General features: G+C 45.5%; 2 protein-coding genes across 2 annotated transcripts; one reads left to right on the top strand and one right to left on the bottom strand.

The window, feature by feature from the left end:
- The first annotated feature begins 3,985 nt into the window (after positions 1 to 3,985).
- On the top strand, positions 3,986 to 6,836 carry LOC116618448. Its single transcript, XM_048726974.1, has one exon. It carries the CDS (start codon positions 4,539 to 4,541, stop codon positions 6,315 to 6,317), a length of 1,779 nt encoding a protein of 592 aa, XP_048582931.1. The 5' UTR covers positions 3,986 to 4,538; the 3' UTR covers positions 6,318 to 6,836.
- On the bottom strand, positions 6,514 to 10,741 carry LOC116606006. The gene is made up of 7 exons (XM_048726973.1): positions 9,738 to 10,741; positions 9,356 to 9,657; positions 8,608 to 9,163; positions 7,913 to 8,530; positions 7,695 to 7,833; positions 6,898 to 7,625; positions 6,514 to 6,826 (listed from the first exon to the last, which is right to left on the bottom strand). The coding sequence occupies exons 1-7, from the start codon at positions 10,083 to 10,085 to the stop codon at positions 6,626 to 6,628; spliced, it is 2,892 nt and encodes a 963-aa protein (XP_048582930.1). The 5' UTR covers positions 10,086 to 10,741; the 3' UTR covers positions 6,514 to 6,625.
- Between the last annotated feature and the right edge of the window lie 3,814 nt (positions 10,742 to 14,555).

Raw genomic sequence — 14,555 nt, 5'->3', positions numbered from 1 at the left:
ACTAAACCATGACATGCGTAGTGACCATAAACGATTGTATATTCATACCATATACGGTCATGATGTCCTTATACGGGAGACTTGAATTTTGATATTTTTTCCCGGGCAAGGTAACGCACTACTAGCGAAATAAAGAGTGAGCCGATAACAATCTTAATTTTTAGAAATAAAAAAAAGGGTTGCGAAAGCTAAACTTTTATGGTACAATACTCTCAGTGCTGAGAATAGAAATTACACGTTTAAGCTACTTATCTGATCTTCTAAGTTTAACCCACGCGCTTCGAGCTCGAATTTTGAAAAGACCGGTTGGCAACCAGGGGCAACGAGAGGAGGCAGTTAGAATCCATCTCTTTCGCATGAGACATTTTTAGTATTTTTGATAAATGCCGCCCGACAACCAACGCAAAATACACCAGACACTGATCTTATTTCATTTCTCTTTTAAATAGTCGGCCCTCTAATCCATTTCTTTTCTTCTATACAGCTAATTGCGTTTTGGTACTTTGGCTTTTTGGGGGTTGACATTGATCAGCTGGGCCTTCTGGTGACTTTGCTGCAACATTTTTCTAGAACAACGTTATGATATGCATATCAACGAAATATAAAGCCCTACGTCATTCTGTTTATTTTCGGAAAGTGCGCCCTTACGCGCCTATTTTTAGCAGAAAGCAAATGAAGTTATTCTTGGAAAGCAGACACGATTCTTTCGGTCCGGGATATTTTTCTTAGAAGAATTACAAATAGCCCATCAATAACTACGTCCACAATGCTACCTGACACTGGGCAAATTCAGTAGACTCTGTTTTATATATATATATAAATGACTAATTTTCAGTTGAGACTGGACCGTTATAATTTTTGGAGCATTTAAGGCTGAAAATGCTCTTTAGGTTGTTCTTAACATTTCAGTATAAAAACATAATACCGATTAGGGTATTGAAGATAATTACAAAAACTATGAATATCAATAATATTTAAGGTTGGAGTTATGGACACAACATGATTCGGCATTTTATTAGAACGCATCACACTAACAAAACAATAATTTGCTGTTAAATGAGCCTAGAAATGTACTTATTCAAGCTGGAAGTCCTTATAAAAAGGTTCTTACAAAACAAAAAGAGTGTATTGCACTACTGCTTGGGTTTTTTTTTTTTCCCCTAAGGTTTTTGCGGGAGGTGGACTGCTAATTACCGATAAAACAAGTAGCTTTGATCTAGCGCCAGTTGTATTTCCTTATAGCAAGAAGAGCTTCTAACCTCCTTGTTCGATGCTTGGAGTTATCTGATCTACCAGTGGGAAAAGTATTTTAGTTCAGTCTCAAAGATTTATTTGAATAAGGATTCATTTGAATTAGGATAGGAAATTCAGAAGTGCCTGTATGACTCACTATTAGTAGTGCGATTTATAAGCGGGGGTATTTCTTGAAAAAAAAGGGCAGGCGAACCCTGTTTTTGACGACTAGGTATTGCATTTATGTTAGCATAACCATGATAGCAACGGCACGTTCGAAGCTCTATAAACATATTAATAAGACAATCAAAATTGAAAGAAAAATCCGTACGGTTTGGAATGTAACATGGTTTTCGGTCAAACTCAGTGTGGGATGAACAGTGTGATAGCTCTCATTTAGCCAATGAGGCAAGATATACCGATCAAACAACGAATACAGGAAGGGAAGGGGGGAGGAATCGAGGGATGAAAGCTTTGATGATATAGTTTTCCATGGTTTTTATCCGCCGAACTTCAGTGTGTGCTTATAAGAGATCCACAAGTGGTAGTTATAACGTAGGAGAAGACGTGATGGTTTGGAGTATGTCTGTATGGAAACCGATAGCACTTGCGTAGGATTCGGTTCATGTTCCCTGGCTTCTTTCCTCAATTTCGCTAAACACGTTCTATGTTGGACCCCGAGACGATGTCGGATGTTGCGGTCTTAAGACTCTTTGTACTGCGGGCTTACAAACATGGCTGGTAATCGAGCCTAGGTCTATATGGTTTATCCGCGGTAATTTAAACGAAAAAAACCTTATCCTCTGATCATAAACGGAAATGTGTTACGTTACAACGCCAAATACGAACTCTCAAGTTCGTATTTGGCGCGCTGTGGTGGATCAGACTTTAGGAAGGCGCGAAAATTTGAATATGAGAACGATAAATGAAATAAAAATAAAATCTTTTGTCCGTTATTTAATAATTTTTATCCCTGTGTCCGCGAATTCAAGTCTGGTCTGATAAACAAAGCAAAAGAGTCATTTTTCGTATGTCAGCTCACAATGTTTCCTCTCATACAATTGTGGTCTACCGACGATTGCTATATTATTTATCTAATCCTATATTAGGTGCCAATGATAGATAATGATAATTACAGCGCTTTTAAAGCGCTTATACGGACAGCAGTGAAACATCTTGCCTTGACCACGTTTATTTTCATATTTTGCATATAATGATGCTCAGTTGCGTATTCTTCACTCACATCATCATATACGTTTACTTAATTTGATTATTCTGCATTTAATTTCGCTATGCGCAAAGATAGAACGCCAAAATAACCGTGATACTGCTTGAGGTAGTTCATGAGGGCTTGCTCTATTCGCGTTTGAGGTTTATTTTGATTGAGCTACAAACGAGGCGTTTTAAAATTCGAAAACAGTTCCGCGTGTTTCTTGTTGTGTCCTATATCCGCGAAAGGAACTGAATAAATTCGGAACGGTTGTTCCGTTTAGAGGTGAATAATCGGAACGTAGATGGCACGCTTCGGAACAAAAGGACTTGTTTGTACAATGAAGAACAAAATGTTCCCTTTTCGAAGCCCACAAAGGAACTGTTGGTCCTAATTGATGCAATTAGGAACAAAGTTCCTTTTTTAACGCGATCCCAATTAAGGGCCACCACTCAAAAAGAGCAAAAGTTCCTGTTTGCTGCGGTTAATAGACTTAAAAGGGAACGCCTGTTCCTAAGTGGTATTGTCAGCTAACTTGGATGTGTTCTGTTAATAAATTCAGGCATTTCCCGTTATAACCACCATAGTCGGAGTACCCGGTGTATGGGTCTCAACCCCATGCGTTAAACCCCTTCAATATTGATCCCAGTTGTACTGTAAGTTGATTATGTCTTTAAAACCGTTCAACTTTGTTCTGACTACACCGGGTACTCTGGGGTTGGCGGGTACAGCGTGTATTGATGGGATTTATCTCTCTGACTTGTTATTATTTTTGTTAGCTGATTGTTTACTTTTAATTAAATGCGAATTTTCAGCCTTGGAACGTGTGTTGCTGTTCATATTTGGCAATAGTTCAGCCTTGTGCTGTTGCCACAGGTCTTCGGTTGATGTTCGTCATAAGTTACTATTTGTTTACCACTGCAATGCTTTACTGATTAATTTAAATTGGTTTGATTTCTGGCAACGACAAGTGTTCTCCAATTTGACTAAATAGGCGCTGTACCGATACGTACCGTTCCTCATTTTTTGAAACGCGCGTTCACAATTCTTGGTTCATTTTAATGATAACATCCTTTTGAATTTAGTTTTTGAATGCAAATCGAAAGAGCAATGCCTCACGAACCTCAATATTCCAAGTGCGACTGACCGTTAAAATCTGCCAGCGAGCCGAAAGGCAGAGGAACAAAAATTTGGAAAACGATCATATACGTTTCCCTAATTTGATTATTCTGCATTTAATTTCGGTATGCGCAACGATAGAACGCCAAAGTTACCGTGATACTGCTTGAGGTAGTTTATGAGGGCTTGCTCTATTCGCGTTTGAGGTTTATTTTGATTGAGCTACACACGAGACGTTTTAAAATTCGAAAACAGTTCCGCGTGTTTTTTGTTGTGTTCCTATATCCGCGAAAGGAACTGAATAAATTATCACTTAACGGAACGGTTGTTCCGTTTAGAGGTGAAGAATCGGAACGCTAATGGCACGCTTCGGAACAAAAGGACTTGTTTGTACAATGAAGAACAAAATGTTCCCTTTTCGAAGCCCACAAAGGAACTGTTGGTCCTAATTGATGCAATTAGGAACAACAGTTCCTTTTTTGACGCGTTCCCAATTGAGGACCACCACTCAAAAAGAACAAAAGTTCCTGTTTGCTACGGTTAATAGACTTAAAAGGGAACGCCTGTTCCTAAGTGGTTAAAAGTATAGGAACAGTGGGACCGATTTGGCCTAAATGGTGCCGTTTCTTTGCGAAAAGGAACAACAAAAGGGCCACAATGGACCGAAGTGGGGTGTTCCCTTTTTCGAAAACATGAACAAAAGTTCCGCATCTATGGTTTTGTTTCTCAATCTCTAAAGATATGATCTTTCAAAGCGATGCCTAGACTCGCACAAGCTGTGCAAAAGCAAGGGCATGCCGAGGCTTGCTTGGGCATGCCATTTTGGTTTATCGTGCCCAACCAATAGACTGCTGCCACTATTTCGAGGCTGTCGCGTGGCAGTGATTGATTGGCTCTTTTCACTTATTTGATAGCATTAAACATGCGGTACGCCGCATACGTTTCTCATTCTCGCATTAACCGTTGCTGACAAGAGATGGTAAAGCAGGGTAATGTGATAAACTGGTCGCCTTTTCCAAATGCTGCGAAGAAACCAAAAAGAATGCACTTAGAAGAAGACGAAAATGACGGGCTGTTTCATTGCCCTGTACCAGACTGCCATAACGATGGGTTTGGAACTCAAAGAGGGTGTAGAAAACACGTCAAGAAAAAGCACCCATGGTTTTATTACTTTGATGAGAAACCCAGCGACTCAGACATCGAAGCTTCCCGAAGCCAAATGGAAAAGGAGAAGGGGCAACGACGTTCAAGTAATGGCGTCCCATCGTTTGACATGTCTTGCACGTTTGCTGAGCAATTTACCGCGTGGCTCAAGGGCAGTGGTGGGGGCTGCAAAAGTGATCGACAAGCGCAGCAACTGGTTAGCAAATGCTTGAAGTTTCTGAAATTTTGCAGCGAGGACGAGGATCATCTCACATTAGATATTGTGGACTTTTGCTTGTGTTCGCCTAATCTACTTTTCAAGTTTGCCGATTCAATGCAGAGCGAGTGGCAGTTGGGTCATGCCGGTCGAATCGGATACCTGGACGCCATTGCAGAACTAGTGGCCTACAGGAAAGTAAACGGAGTATCGGAAGCGGTGCTTAGAGGGCTGTCTACGACGGACACATACTTGAAAAAGGTGCGTAAGACCGTCTCAAAAATGATGCGACTACAGTGGACTAGCGATTTAGACATCGATGTGCTAGAGGCCAAAGGGCACTGGGCAACCATGGACGAGCTCCTTGGTGTGGTGTCTCGCTACTTGCCCCGCTACGAGGCCGTGCTGAGAACGTGCAAGGACACGCCCGACAGGGCGTCTCCGTTTGATCTGTCGTTTGCCACTAAATTTCTCGCCGTTTATCTGTTTATCCAAGTCAAGGGCTCGCGGCCAATGACGTATCAGTATCTGACTGTGGACATGGTGCGCACTGCCAAGACTAACGGAGGTTTTGTCGACCAGAAAATGTTCAAAACAGCGGGCAAGTACGGCTTCGACTCGCTCCTTCTGACCGACACAAACATGAGTGTGCTCGAGGGATACATAACCTACATTCGCCCGCTACTCAAACCCAAGTGTGAGTACGTCCTAGTTACGAGAAACGGGGGTCAGCACAACAAGCTCGGTGAGCTGATGAGCAAACTTGTGTTTGAAGCGACTGGCAAGTATGTTCACCCCACACGATACCGACAAATCGTCGAGACGTCTAGCTGCAAAGTGCTAAAAAGTGCCGATCGAAGCGCCATCTCTGAAGATCAGAAGCACAGCTCGAACGTCGCCAAAGTGCACTATCGCAAGCAGCGTTCACGCGAAGTCGCCACAAAGGCGCGCGAATGCCTCGAAAAACTACACGGCGACAGTGGCACCAAGCTGGACAAAGAAGTTCTAACGAGGCTCTCCGACCTTTCAAACTCTTCAGAGGATCAAGACGACTGCACGAAGTCGTGCTCTTCAACGGACGAAGTTCAAGAAATCTCCACACCGCCAGCAGCGAGAATGAAGCCTTCAGCCCGAAAACTACCGGCAAAGCAGAAGCGCGAAGACGCTTTTTTGATGACAGAACTGTGCCCGGCTCGCAGAAAATCGCTCCTATTTATGCCCGAAGAGGACAAGTATCTTAAAGTTGGTCTCAAAAGATACGGGTTCGGACAGTGGACTTCGATCTTAAGAGACCCCGACTTCCATTTCCAAAAAGGGAGGAGCCCCAACTCGTTGCTCAATCGAGCAAACAGAAAATACACCACCATAGATAACCACTTAGACAGGAAAGGCTAGGTGGGACATGATGTACTTACAGTCATTCTAATTTTGGCGTTTCGACATGTTTCTTTGTATTTAGTAAAACTGAATATATCACGCCACAAGATCGGACTAACAAGCGTCTTACAAAGTGTGCATTACGAATACCCTTAATTGTATTTGTGTAGGTAAAATACCTTTAATCTCTTAAGTAATCTTGACAATTGGTATCATTACGTAGCGTTGTGCGTATATGCGGGCACACGACTTTATTCAGACTTTATGGCGACTTTGTTATACAGAGTATCAGGAAGAATATCGTGTTTACAGAACATAAAAAAAGATTACATTTGGCTGAGAAAACCGTCCAGTCTTGTTTGCCTTTTGTCTGTCGGTTGCGGTTTACGAAACTTGAGTCGGTTGCGTCGCCCCTTTGGAGTCTGGGTGAGGGAACGGCGCTTGGCCAGTGTAGTGAATGCCATCAATTCTATCCCTGGTGATTCCCATCTGTTTGGTTTTGGGCTCCATGATGGGGTCTTTGGTATCTAAAATGGACAAAAGCGAGAAAGGCTCGAATAATTTGATCAGCAAAAAGGTAACAAAAACACATGTTTACCTCTGGCATATCGTCACTTGAGCCTTGGCGAGGAGGGGTGTGTGTCTGGGATGGGCATCCGCTGTCTCGAAACAAAGAATCTTGGTCACTGTCTGCCTCATCGTCGCAGCTCGGTAGCGGATCCCATAAGTTTAGCAACAAGTGCGCACATCGTTGGTCGAGGAGCCCCCAGCTGATGAACGCCTTCCGTCTTTCCTCAATAGCGGTCTCGCAAGCCAGAGTTCCAGTGTTGGTATGGTGACTTTTGAGCTTGTCGCTGACAAGTTGCACCAACGCTTTAGCGCTTTTCAACGCCTCGTCCGTGATTGATTGCAATCTCGACGAACATCGGTGCAGCTTAGTCTCAGTCGCTCTCACCCAATGGCTCTCGAATGCCGCTCTTGCCATGACTTTCCTCTTCTCAGCCTCAGACTTCTGGTGATCCTCTCTAATCCGGCCTAGTTCCACGATTATTTCCTCGGGCATTGGATCTTCGGGGTCTTCCGGTAATAATTCCATCAAGTTGTGTGGAACTCCCAGATCCACCAGTCTTTTACTTCGGCTTTTCAGCATTTTAGATTTACGGGCCTTGTTTAGTTGCTGGCGCAAACTCCTCTCTCCTTTCATCTTCTCTAGTAAAATGTTGAGCTGTCGCTTTCGCATGCTGAATGGCTGGCAGTTGCGATACTCAGCTTCCATTTTGTTGAACGTCTCTGCGTCAGTGCCAGAATGGTTATCCTCGTCTCCATCTAAAAAGGTAGAAGCAAGCCTAATTAGTGGTTAAATTTGAAGTTTAATACAACGCGCACTTAACTTGCCTGTTTCCGTGTTGCTGCAGCAAGATTCTTCAACGCAATCCTCGTCAGCATCCCCATCAGACAGATCAACTGCCGCCACCCGTGCGATTTCTGTTAAACTCAGGCCTGCATCGGTTGATGCAGGTGTTGGAGCACTTGACTGTAAGGAAATTAATTAAACAAGTTGAGAAAAAACAAACACATTATTAGACTAAGTTATCTGACAGTAAACCAATTACCCGTCTTGGCGCTGCATTCCTGGAAGCCCACACAATGCAATCCATGGCATGGGTTGACAGCCATTGATGGGCCTCGGGATCGACGGATAGAAGGCTTTTAAAGGTGTACTTGTTGAGCCGCTTATCCATGGCGGCGTTGTGCAGTGGCCCGAAGTTCATCTCCTGCTGGCAAGTGATGAACATTGATGCTGTCATTTTGAATCCAGCCGCACCTTTCCACTTTGCGTCGTGGGCTGTATACCCCCCTTGGCACAAGATCTTCCAGTCATCAATGTCAAGGATTGATTCGGACGCTTCATCCAGGAAGATTACTTCTGTTTCCGCGTTTATCATTGATTTTGAAAAGCCCTTCTGCTTGGTGACGCGTGCAATTCTTTCCAGTGGGATGACTTGGAAGACGGGTGCAAACAAACTAGTTTTGCCGCTGTCCGGTGGACCAATGGCACATGGTACTTTCTGCTTATAGACCTTCGGACGGAAGAGGTCAAGAAAGTCTCGCAGGAACTCCGCTATCTGACTGTCATCCAGGCTATTCTGTAATGTTTCCCTAAAATATCGTGGATTTGGCTCATCTGTATGGCGATATTTGATAAATGCTCTCGGCGATACATGGCCTTTCTAGAAACATGGACAAAGAATGCATTTGTTAGGTCCCGAAAGCCGTGTCATTAACTTAACCATTACGATATTATTACCTGACTTTTTGAGATGGCGTTATTGACAAATTGATTAGATGCAAATGACCAGCACCAACCGTCGTTCACTTCCACCAAGTCTCGTTCTATGTGCAGTTGGGGAATCATTCGGCATTCCTCGTCGCCCAGTATGGTTAGCACTCGTGGGAAGTGCTTCACAAGCCTATCTCTGAAGCCATTGTTCGCCATCAGGCAGTGAAGGAATGCTTTCATGGTACACAACTGGCTGTATGTGTAGGTGGCTCCAGGGGTCAGATGGTAGACACATCCCTTGAACGCTACGTATTCTAATTTATCCATTGCCCTTTCGATGTCTTTGATTAGCACGGCAAGAGGACCAGACAGGGGTGTTATTTCAACTGGAATTGAACACGGCAGGGATTCGTCAAGTAGGCCAAAACAGTCAAGTTGCAATCCTGCTTTGTGAAGTTTAGATGTTGCTTCTCGCAAGATTGTCTGAAGAGTTTGCCTGCAAACTCTTATCCGGACAACATGCTCATTTGCCTCGAATAGCCCTTCTTCGTCTATCTCCTCACCCAGCTCATCACACAGTTTACTGTATAATTAAAACAATAAGACAATTTAAGGTTATTTTCATTAATCGGCACATAGGTTGAATGCTATTAGCGTGGTAACTTTCGTGTTATTTTAACCTTAATGTGTGGAAAATAGGGAAAGGGGCACGAAAAGGCATGAAAATTACGGAAAATATCCCCGTTTACATAATAATGTGTTTATTTCCACTTACCCTAGAAAGAACTGAAATGATTTGTTTGTGAACTCCACCATGCAGGGATTCTTGTGGTCTTTCAAAACCTGGCATAGCTGGTCTGTAAAGACTGACTTTTTCCTTGAAGTCCTAGACATATACACTTCAATTCCAAAGCCCGATAGCGCTCTCTGTATGGTCAGGGGATTCACTGGCGACCCATTAATAGTCTGGCATGCAACCCAGTAGGAAATCGCAGGATATATTTGCTTCCCCTGCGTAGAAACTTGAGATGCAACGACCGTCTCCTCGTCATCTCGTCCTGACTCTTCGTTTGCTGCCTGCAAAAAAAAAACCAAAAGTATATTTAAAGAAAGTAAATAGCGAAAAAAATATGTTTATATAGTTTTCACAATCTTACCTCTTCAGACATTTTAGCTTGCTTCAGCTTAGACGTGCTTATGGCAGAGAAGAAAAATGAGACTTCTTTAAGTTTCGCCAGCGCTGTATCGCATTCTTCTCTTTTTGAACAAATCCACGACCACGCGTTTTCTATTTCATCTACCCTCCAGATGCATTTAAATGATATGACAGAACAGAGGTTCTGTATTGGTCCGACGAGGTGGCATTCGGCCGCATCCCTTATGAGCTTGCTGTTGAGCTGAGAGCACGGCTTACTCATAGTGAATGAACTGATTCTTGCCTTTTTCTGTCTCTTTATATAGAGTAGCCACATTGCTTTATCATTGGGTAGTTTCAGTAATGCCATTGTAAGACGGTTGTTTGTTCATTTTCAATAGGGAACACAAAGATGATTACGTAACTCAGTAGAAATAAAACAAAAGTATGCATTTCTCACAACAACATGCGTGAAACAACACCCGCTATGATTCTACTTACAAACTAACACAAGAGTAATAAATTCGATCAGTTCCCGCTATACCCGTCAAACCCGGAATACCCGGTGTATTCAGAACAAAGTTGAACGATTTCTAAATCGTAAGAAACTTACAGTTACTACTAATGTCATAGTATTGTTGAATGGAATAGATTAAGCATGAGGTCGAGACTGAATTCATAATCAAAGAATGTTCAAGTTTGTTTAGAATACACCGGATACTCCGGGTATGGCGGGTATAGCGGTTATGGCACGAATTCTCAGTCTTGGAACCTGTGTTCCTGTTCATATTTGGCAATAGTTCAGCCTTTTGCTGTTGCCACAGGTCTTCGGTTGATGCTTGTCATTTGTTACTATTTGTTTACCACTGCCATACTGTACTGCATTCATTCAAATTGGTTTGATTTCTGACAAGGAAAAGTATTTTTCTCCTATTTGAATAAATAGGCGGTGTTCCGATACGTACAGTTCCTCATTTTTTGAGACGCGCGTTCACAATTATCGGTTCATTTTAATGAAAATATCCTTTTGAGGATATCATACACCATCATACACATCATCATCATCATCACTCACATCGTCGTCATCACTCACATCATCACCATCTACAATCTATAATCATATAATGCCTTTACAACCCTATACAGTCTATGCAACCCTATACAACCCTCTGTAGAGCCCACAAATGTAATAACAAGTTACCCACAAATGTAAAAACTTCTCTTGAACTGAATTCAAGAGAAGCCGTACGCCATTTATGGTGAGCAATTGTTGTCTGTCATTTGTGAAAATAGATAGGATGACACGATGTCATCAGAAAGTAGATGGTAGACATGCATAGCTGTCAACTCACCCATTAGGCGGGTGTCACAAGATTTTGAGCTTCTTCACCCGCTCACCCGCATAGCAGTAGAAATCACAAGGTTTTCTCCGGGTTTTCTGGTTACCTCGCTATCAAACAACGTTATCTTATATATTCTTTGCATTGGAATGTATTAGATTGTTTTACTCGATGCTTCCACCGTAAAGATGACATTCGTAGCCCGATCATGGCCTCCTTTGCAGGCGTTTCGAGAGGCCTTTTATCGATTTCGGACTTCCTGTGGCGAAAGAGCAGGGTCCTGGGAGTGAGGAAGACCGTTTTCTTATGTCCCCTTCCCTTCGTCCGGCTTCTAGTTCTGGTTCAACTCTCCAATTCATAAAAATATTGAAAAAGTAATAAAATACTTACTCGAGATGCCAGCGGATGAGGCTAGCCTAATGTTTGGTTCTGTCTTTCTGGTAGCGTTGGTTTCAATGTTGTTGTGAGTTATTGCCTTTGGTTGGCTGAAAAAAAAGGCGCAAAGTTTTGGCGCCGTTTTTCTGCGACGCGCGCGAGACGTTTCATGATTGTATATAGCCAGAAACGTCTTCAGCTGTCGATCTCTTTTCGCGTGCTTGTCATGCACATTGCAAGAGGCCAAACGAACACCCAGAACTCCTCTGGGGTTGAAAGCCGAGAGAACTGTTCACCGGGTCACTCTCAACCCGTCGACGGCCTCCCCAGGCCAGACGCTATATGTGGCGGTCCCAAAGCTATCGGAAGGCGTCAGGCTCATGCCTGGCTCCTTGAGGGTCGGTTTCGATCTCTCCATCTCAGCCCAAGCAAATAATACCGTCGTGAACAACGTCGGCCGAAACCTCGTGAGCCGCCTGAAAATCACGTTTGCAGGAAAAACGCTCCAGGACACCAACCGCTACGACGTCTTCAAGACGTATGAGGAGCTTTACCTGTCCAAGGTCGAGAGATAGGACCGCCTGGAGCAGGGCATACAGTCAGAAAACATGCGCAAGCTTCGCTCCAAGGCTGGCGATAAAGCGACTAGTAACGCCAAGGAGAACGCTCTAAACGCCGCCCACGGGGCGAAGTACACCGTCCCGCTAGACCATTCTCTGCTGACGGACCACGGCGTACTGTACCAAAGGGCGTTCTCCGAGGCGCTGCTCTTCGAGATCACGCTCGCAACGGTTGACCAGGTAGTAGTCGGAAGCGATGCTACCAAATTATCCTATGGCGTCAAAAATCTAGAGCTGGAATACGAAAGCCTGAGGGACGACAACCTCGCCCGGTCTGCAGCCGCCGCCTAACAAAACGGCACAACGTTCTTCTACGAGCAAGTGAACCTTCACAAGACCTTCGTGATTAGCAAAGGGACGGACAGCATAATCAACGAGAGTGTCAACCTGCCGCAAAGGTCTATAAGTGGTCTGTTGCTCCTCTTTGTGGAGCCATACACGGCAGGGGCTCGCGACTCTGAGAAGTTCGTGTACCCCGACATCAAGAGCGTTCGCGTTACAATCGACGGCATGCCAAACAAGGTCTTCAGCCAGGGGCTGCGCCCCACGGATTTCTGGAGGGAGGCGAAAAGGCGGTTCGTCCGCCCCTCACCGGGGGGGCACAGTGGAGCGCCTGCCGCCCCGGCAATCGGCCCCGAGTCGTTCTATGGCGATAACAAGTTTGCTCTGTGGATCGACCTTCGAACGACGGACGACAGTGCTATCCATGGGGGTGGTCTCCGATTGGTCAATACCCGCGACGGTGTGCACCTCGGAATTAAACGCACGGCAAGCGGCACGGGTACCGTAAACTGTCACGTGTTTGTGGTGGCCGACGCCCAAATGAACCTTATGAACGGACAGCTAGAGTCCATACAATACTGAGCACATACACGAAGTGCGCGAAGCGCTGCGGCAGCGCGGTATGGACCCGAAAAACATCCCATTTAACGCTCTCATCGTGGGCCCGACGTCATGCGGGAAGACCCGATTCATAGTGGACCGGCTGCGCGGCCCTTTCCGGGGCAAGTTCGACTACATCGTACTCATGTGCCCTACCTTTGTCTACAACAAAACATACGACGGCTTCGGCGAGGGCGACAATCGTCTGTTTGTCATTACACCTGAGGCGGGTCAGATCGACATACTGCTGAGGTTTGTCTCCGCTCTCTTCAAAGGCACTAATACGCTAATCATACTCGACGATTGTGCGGCCTCGAAAGACGTAAAGAGGCGCTCTGACCAGCTCGTCAACTTGGCGTTCAGCGCGCGCCACGTGGGTATTAGCGTGTGTGTGATCACGCAGCAGCTTACCAGCATCACGAAGCCGTTCCGTGAGAACATCGCGGCCTTGGTGGTCTTCTATACCCCGAGCAAGGCGGACATGAAAGCTATCCTGCACGACTACGACGCGGAGCTCTCAGAAGAGAAGATGAAAGAGTACATGAAGGCCCGCAAGACGAAAAAGTTCTCGAAGTTAGAGTTTTGCTTGCGTCACTCTTATACCATCGCCCTAGTTGAACGGTAAGCGCAGTAAACCACCGCCAACGTAGGCCCTAGGGCATAACGCATTGATCACACGTGTTGCACCTTAGCCACGACAGGGGTGCATGATGAGCGACGAATACTTTGAGAGTCTTCTTGAGGGGAGCGCCGCCGGCCCCCCGGCCGTCGAGTCGTTGGGCTGCTCGACGCAGCCTGCCGGAACGGCAACCGGAGGTGAGCAAACTGAAATAGCAGACGCGAGGGAGAAACTCGCGATTCTCGTAGCCTCGGGGAAGTCGAGAGAAATGGTAGGCAAGGCCCTGAATCACGACGACGTCAAACGCATGAGCGCCGAGGAGGTGAGGAAGTACGAGAAGCGATACGAGACCGCTCTAGCCAGCCGGACTACAGACGCCCTGGCAGACAGCTTTCTGAAGCTTACGACCAAGCTAGTAGGCATGGCGCTGCCGATAGACAGTGTGGTCGATCTTCACAATGACCTAGTGTCCGACTACATCATCAACAACAAGCTCCGCACATTGTGCGGAAGCCTGTCTCTACGCTGCGGTCGTTTGATGGCTTTAGTCGTCGGGGCGTTACACGTAGCACGTCATGTGAACACCGCCGGAACGGCAAGCGCTGACACGCGGTGTCAACACGAGTTAGCAGTCGCGGACTCACCAGTGGTTTGCCCGCAAACGCACAGTGGCGAGTCTGCCATCCCAGAGCAGACGTTCATTTGAAAGCTTGCCACTTCTTCAGCAACCAAGTAGTTGCATCACAAATGGAGGAACCTCAAGGAAGTACTAGTGCCCGCCATCTCGCGGAACCTGACAAACAAGCTGCGGAACAAGCTGCTCATGAACCTGCACGTACGCCTTTGGCGTTGGCGGAGAGAATCACGAGCCCCGAACCACCCGCGACCCAACCTAAACACCCTGGGCAAGTCAGAGCTGGAAGGCGCTTGGCAGAGTGGAACCGACTTAACAGAGCGAAGAAAGAGACACTTCGTGTCGTGCAACACGTTGGGTCGCCGGTCGC

The sequence above is a fragment of the Nematostella vectensis genome, chromosome 4, assembly GCF_932526225.1.
Source record: "Nematostella vectensis chromosome 4, jaNemVect1.1, whole genome shotgun sequence".
NCBI lineage: Eukaryota > Metazoa > Cnidaria > Anthozoa > Actiniaria > Edwardsiidae > Nematostella > Nematostella vectensis.
The sequence above is the reverse complement of the archived record's forward strand: the minus strand, read 5'-3'. Positions and strand labels throughout refer to the sequence as shown.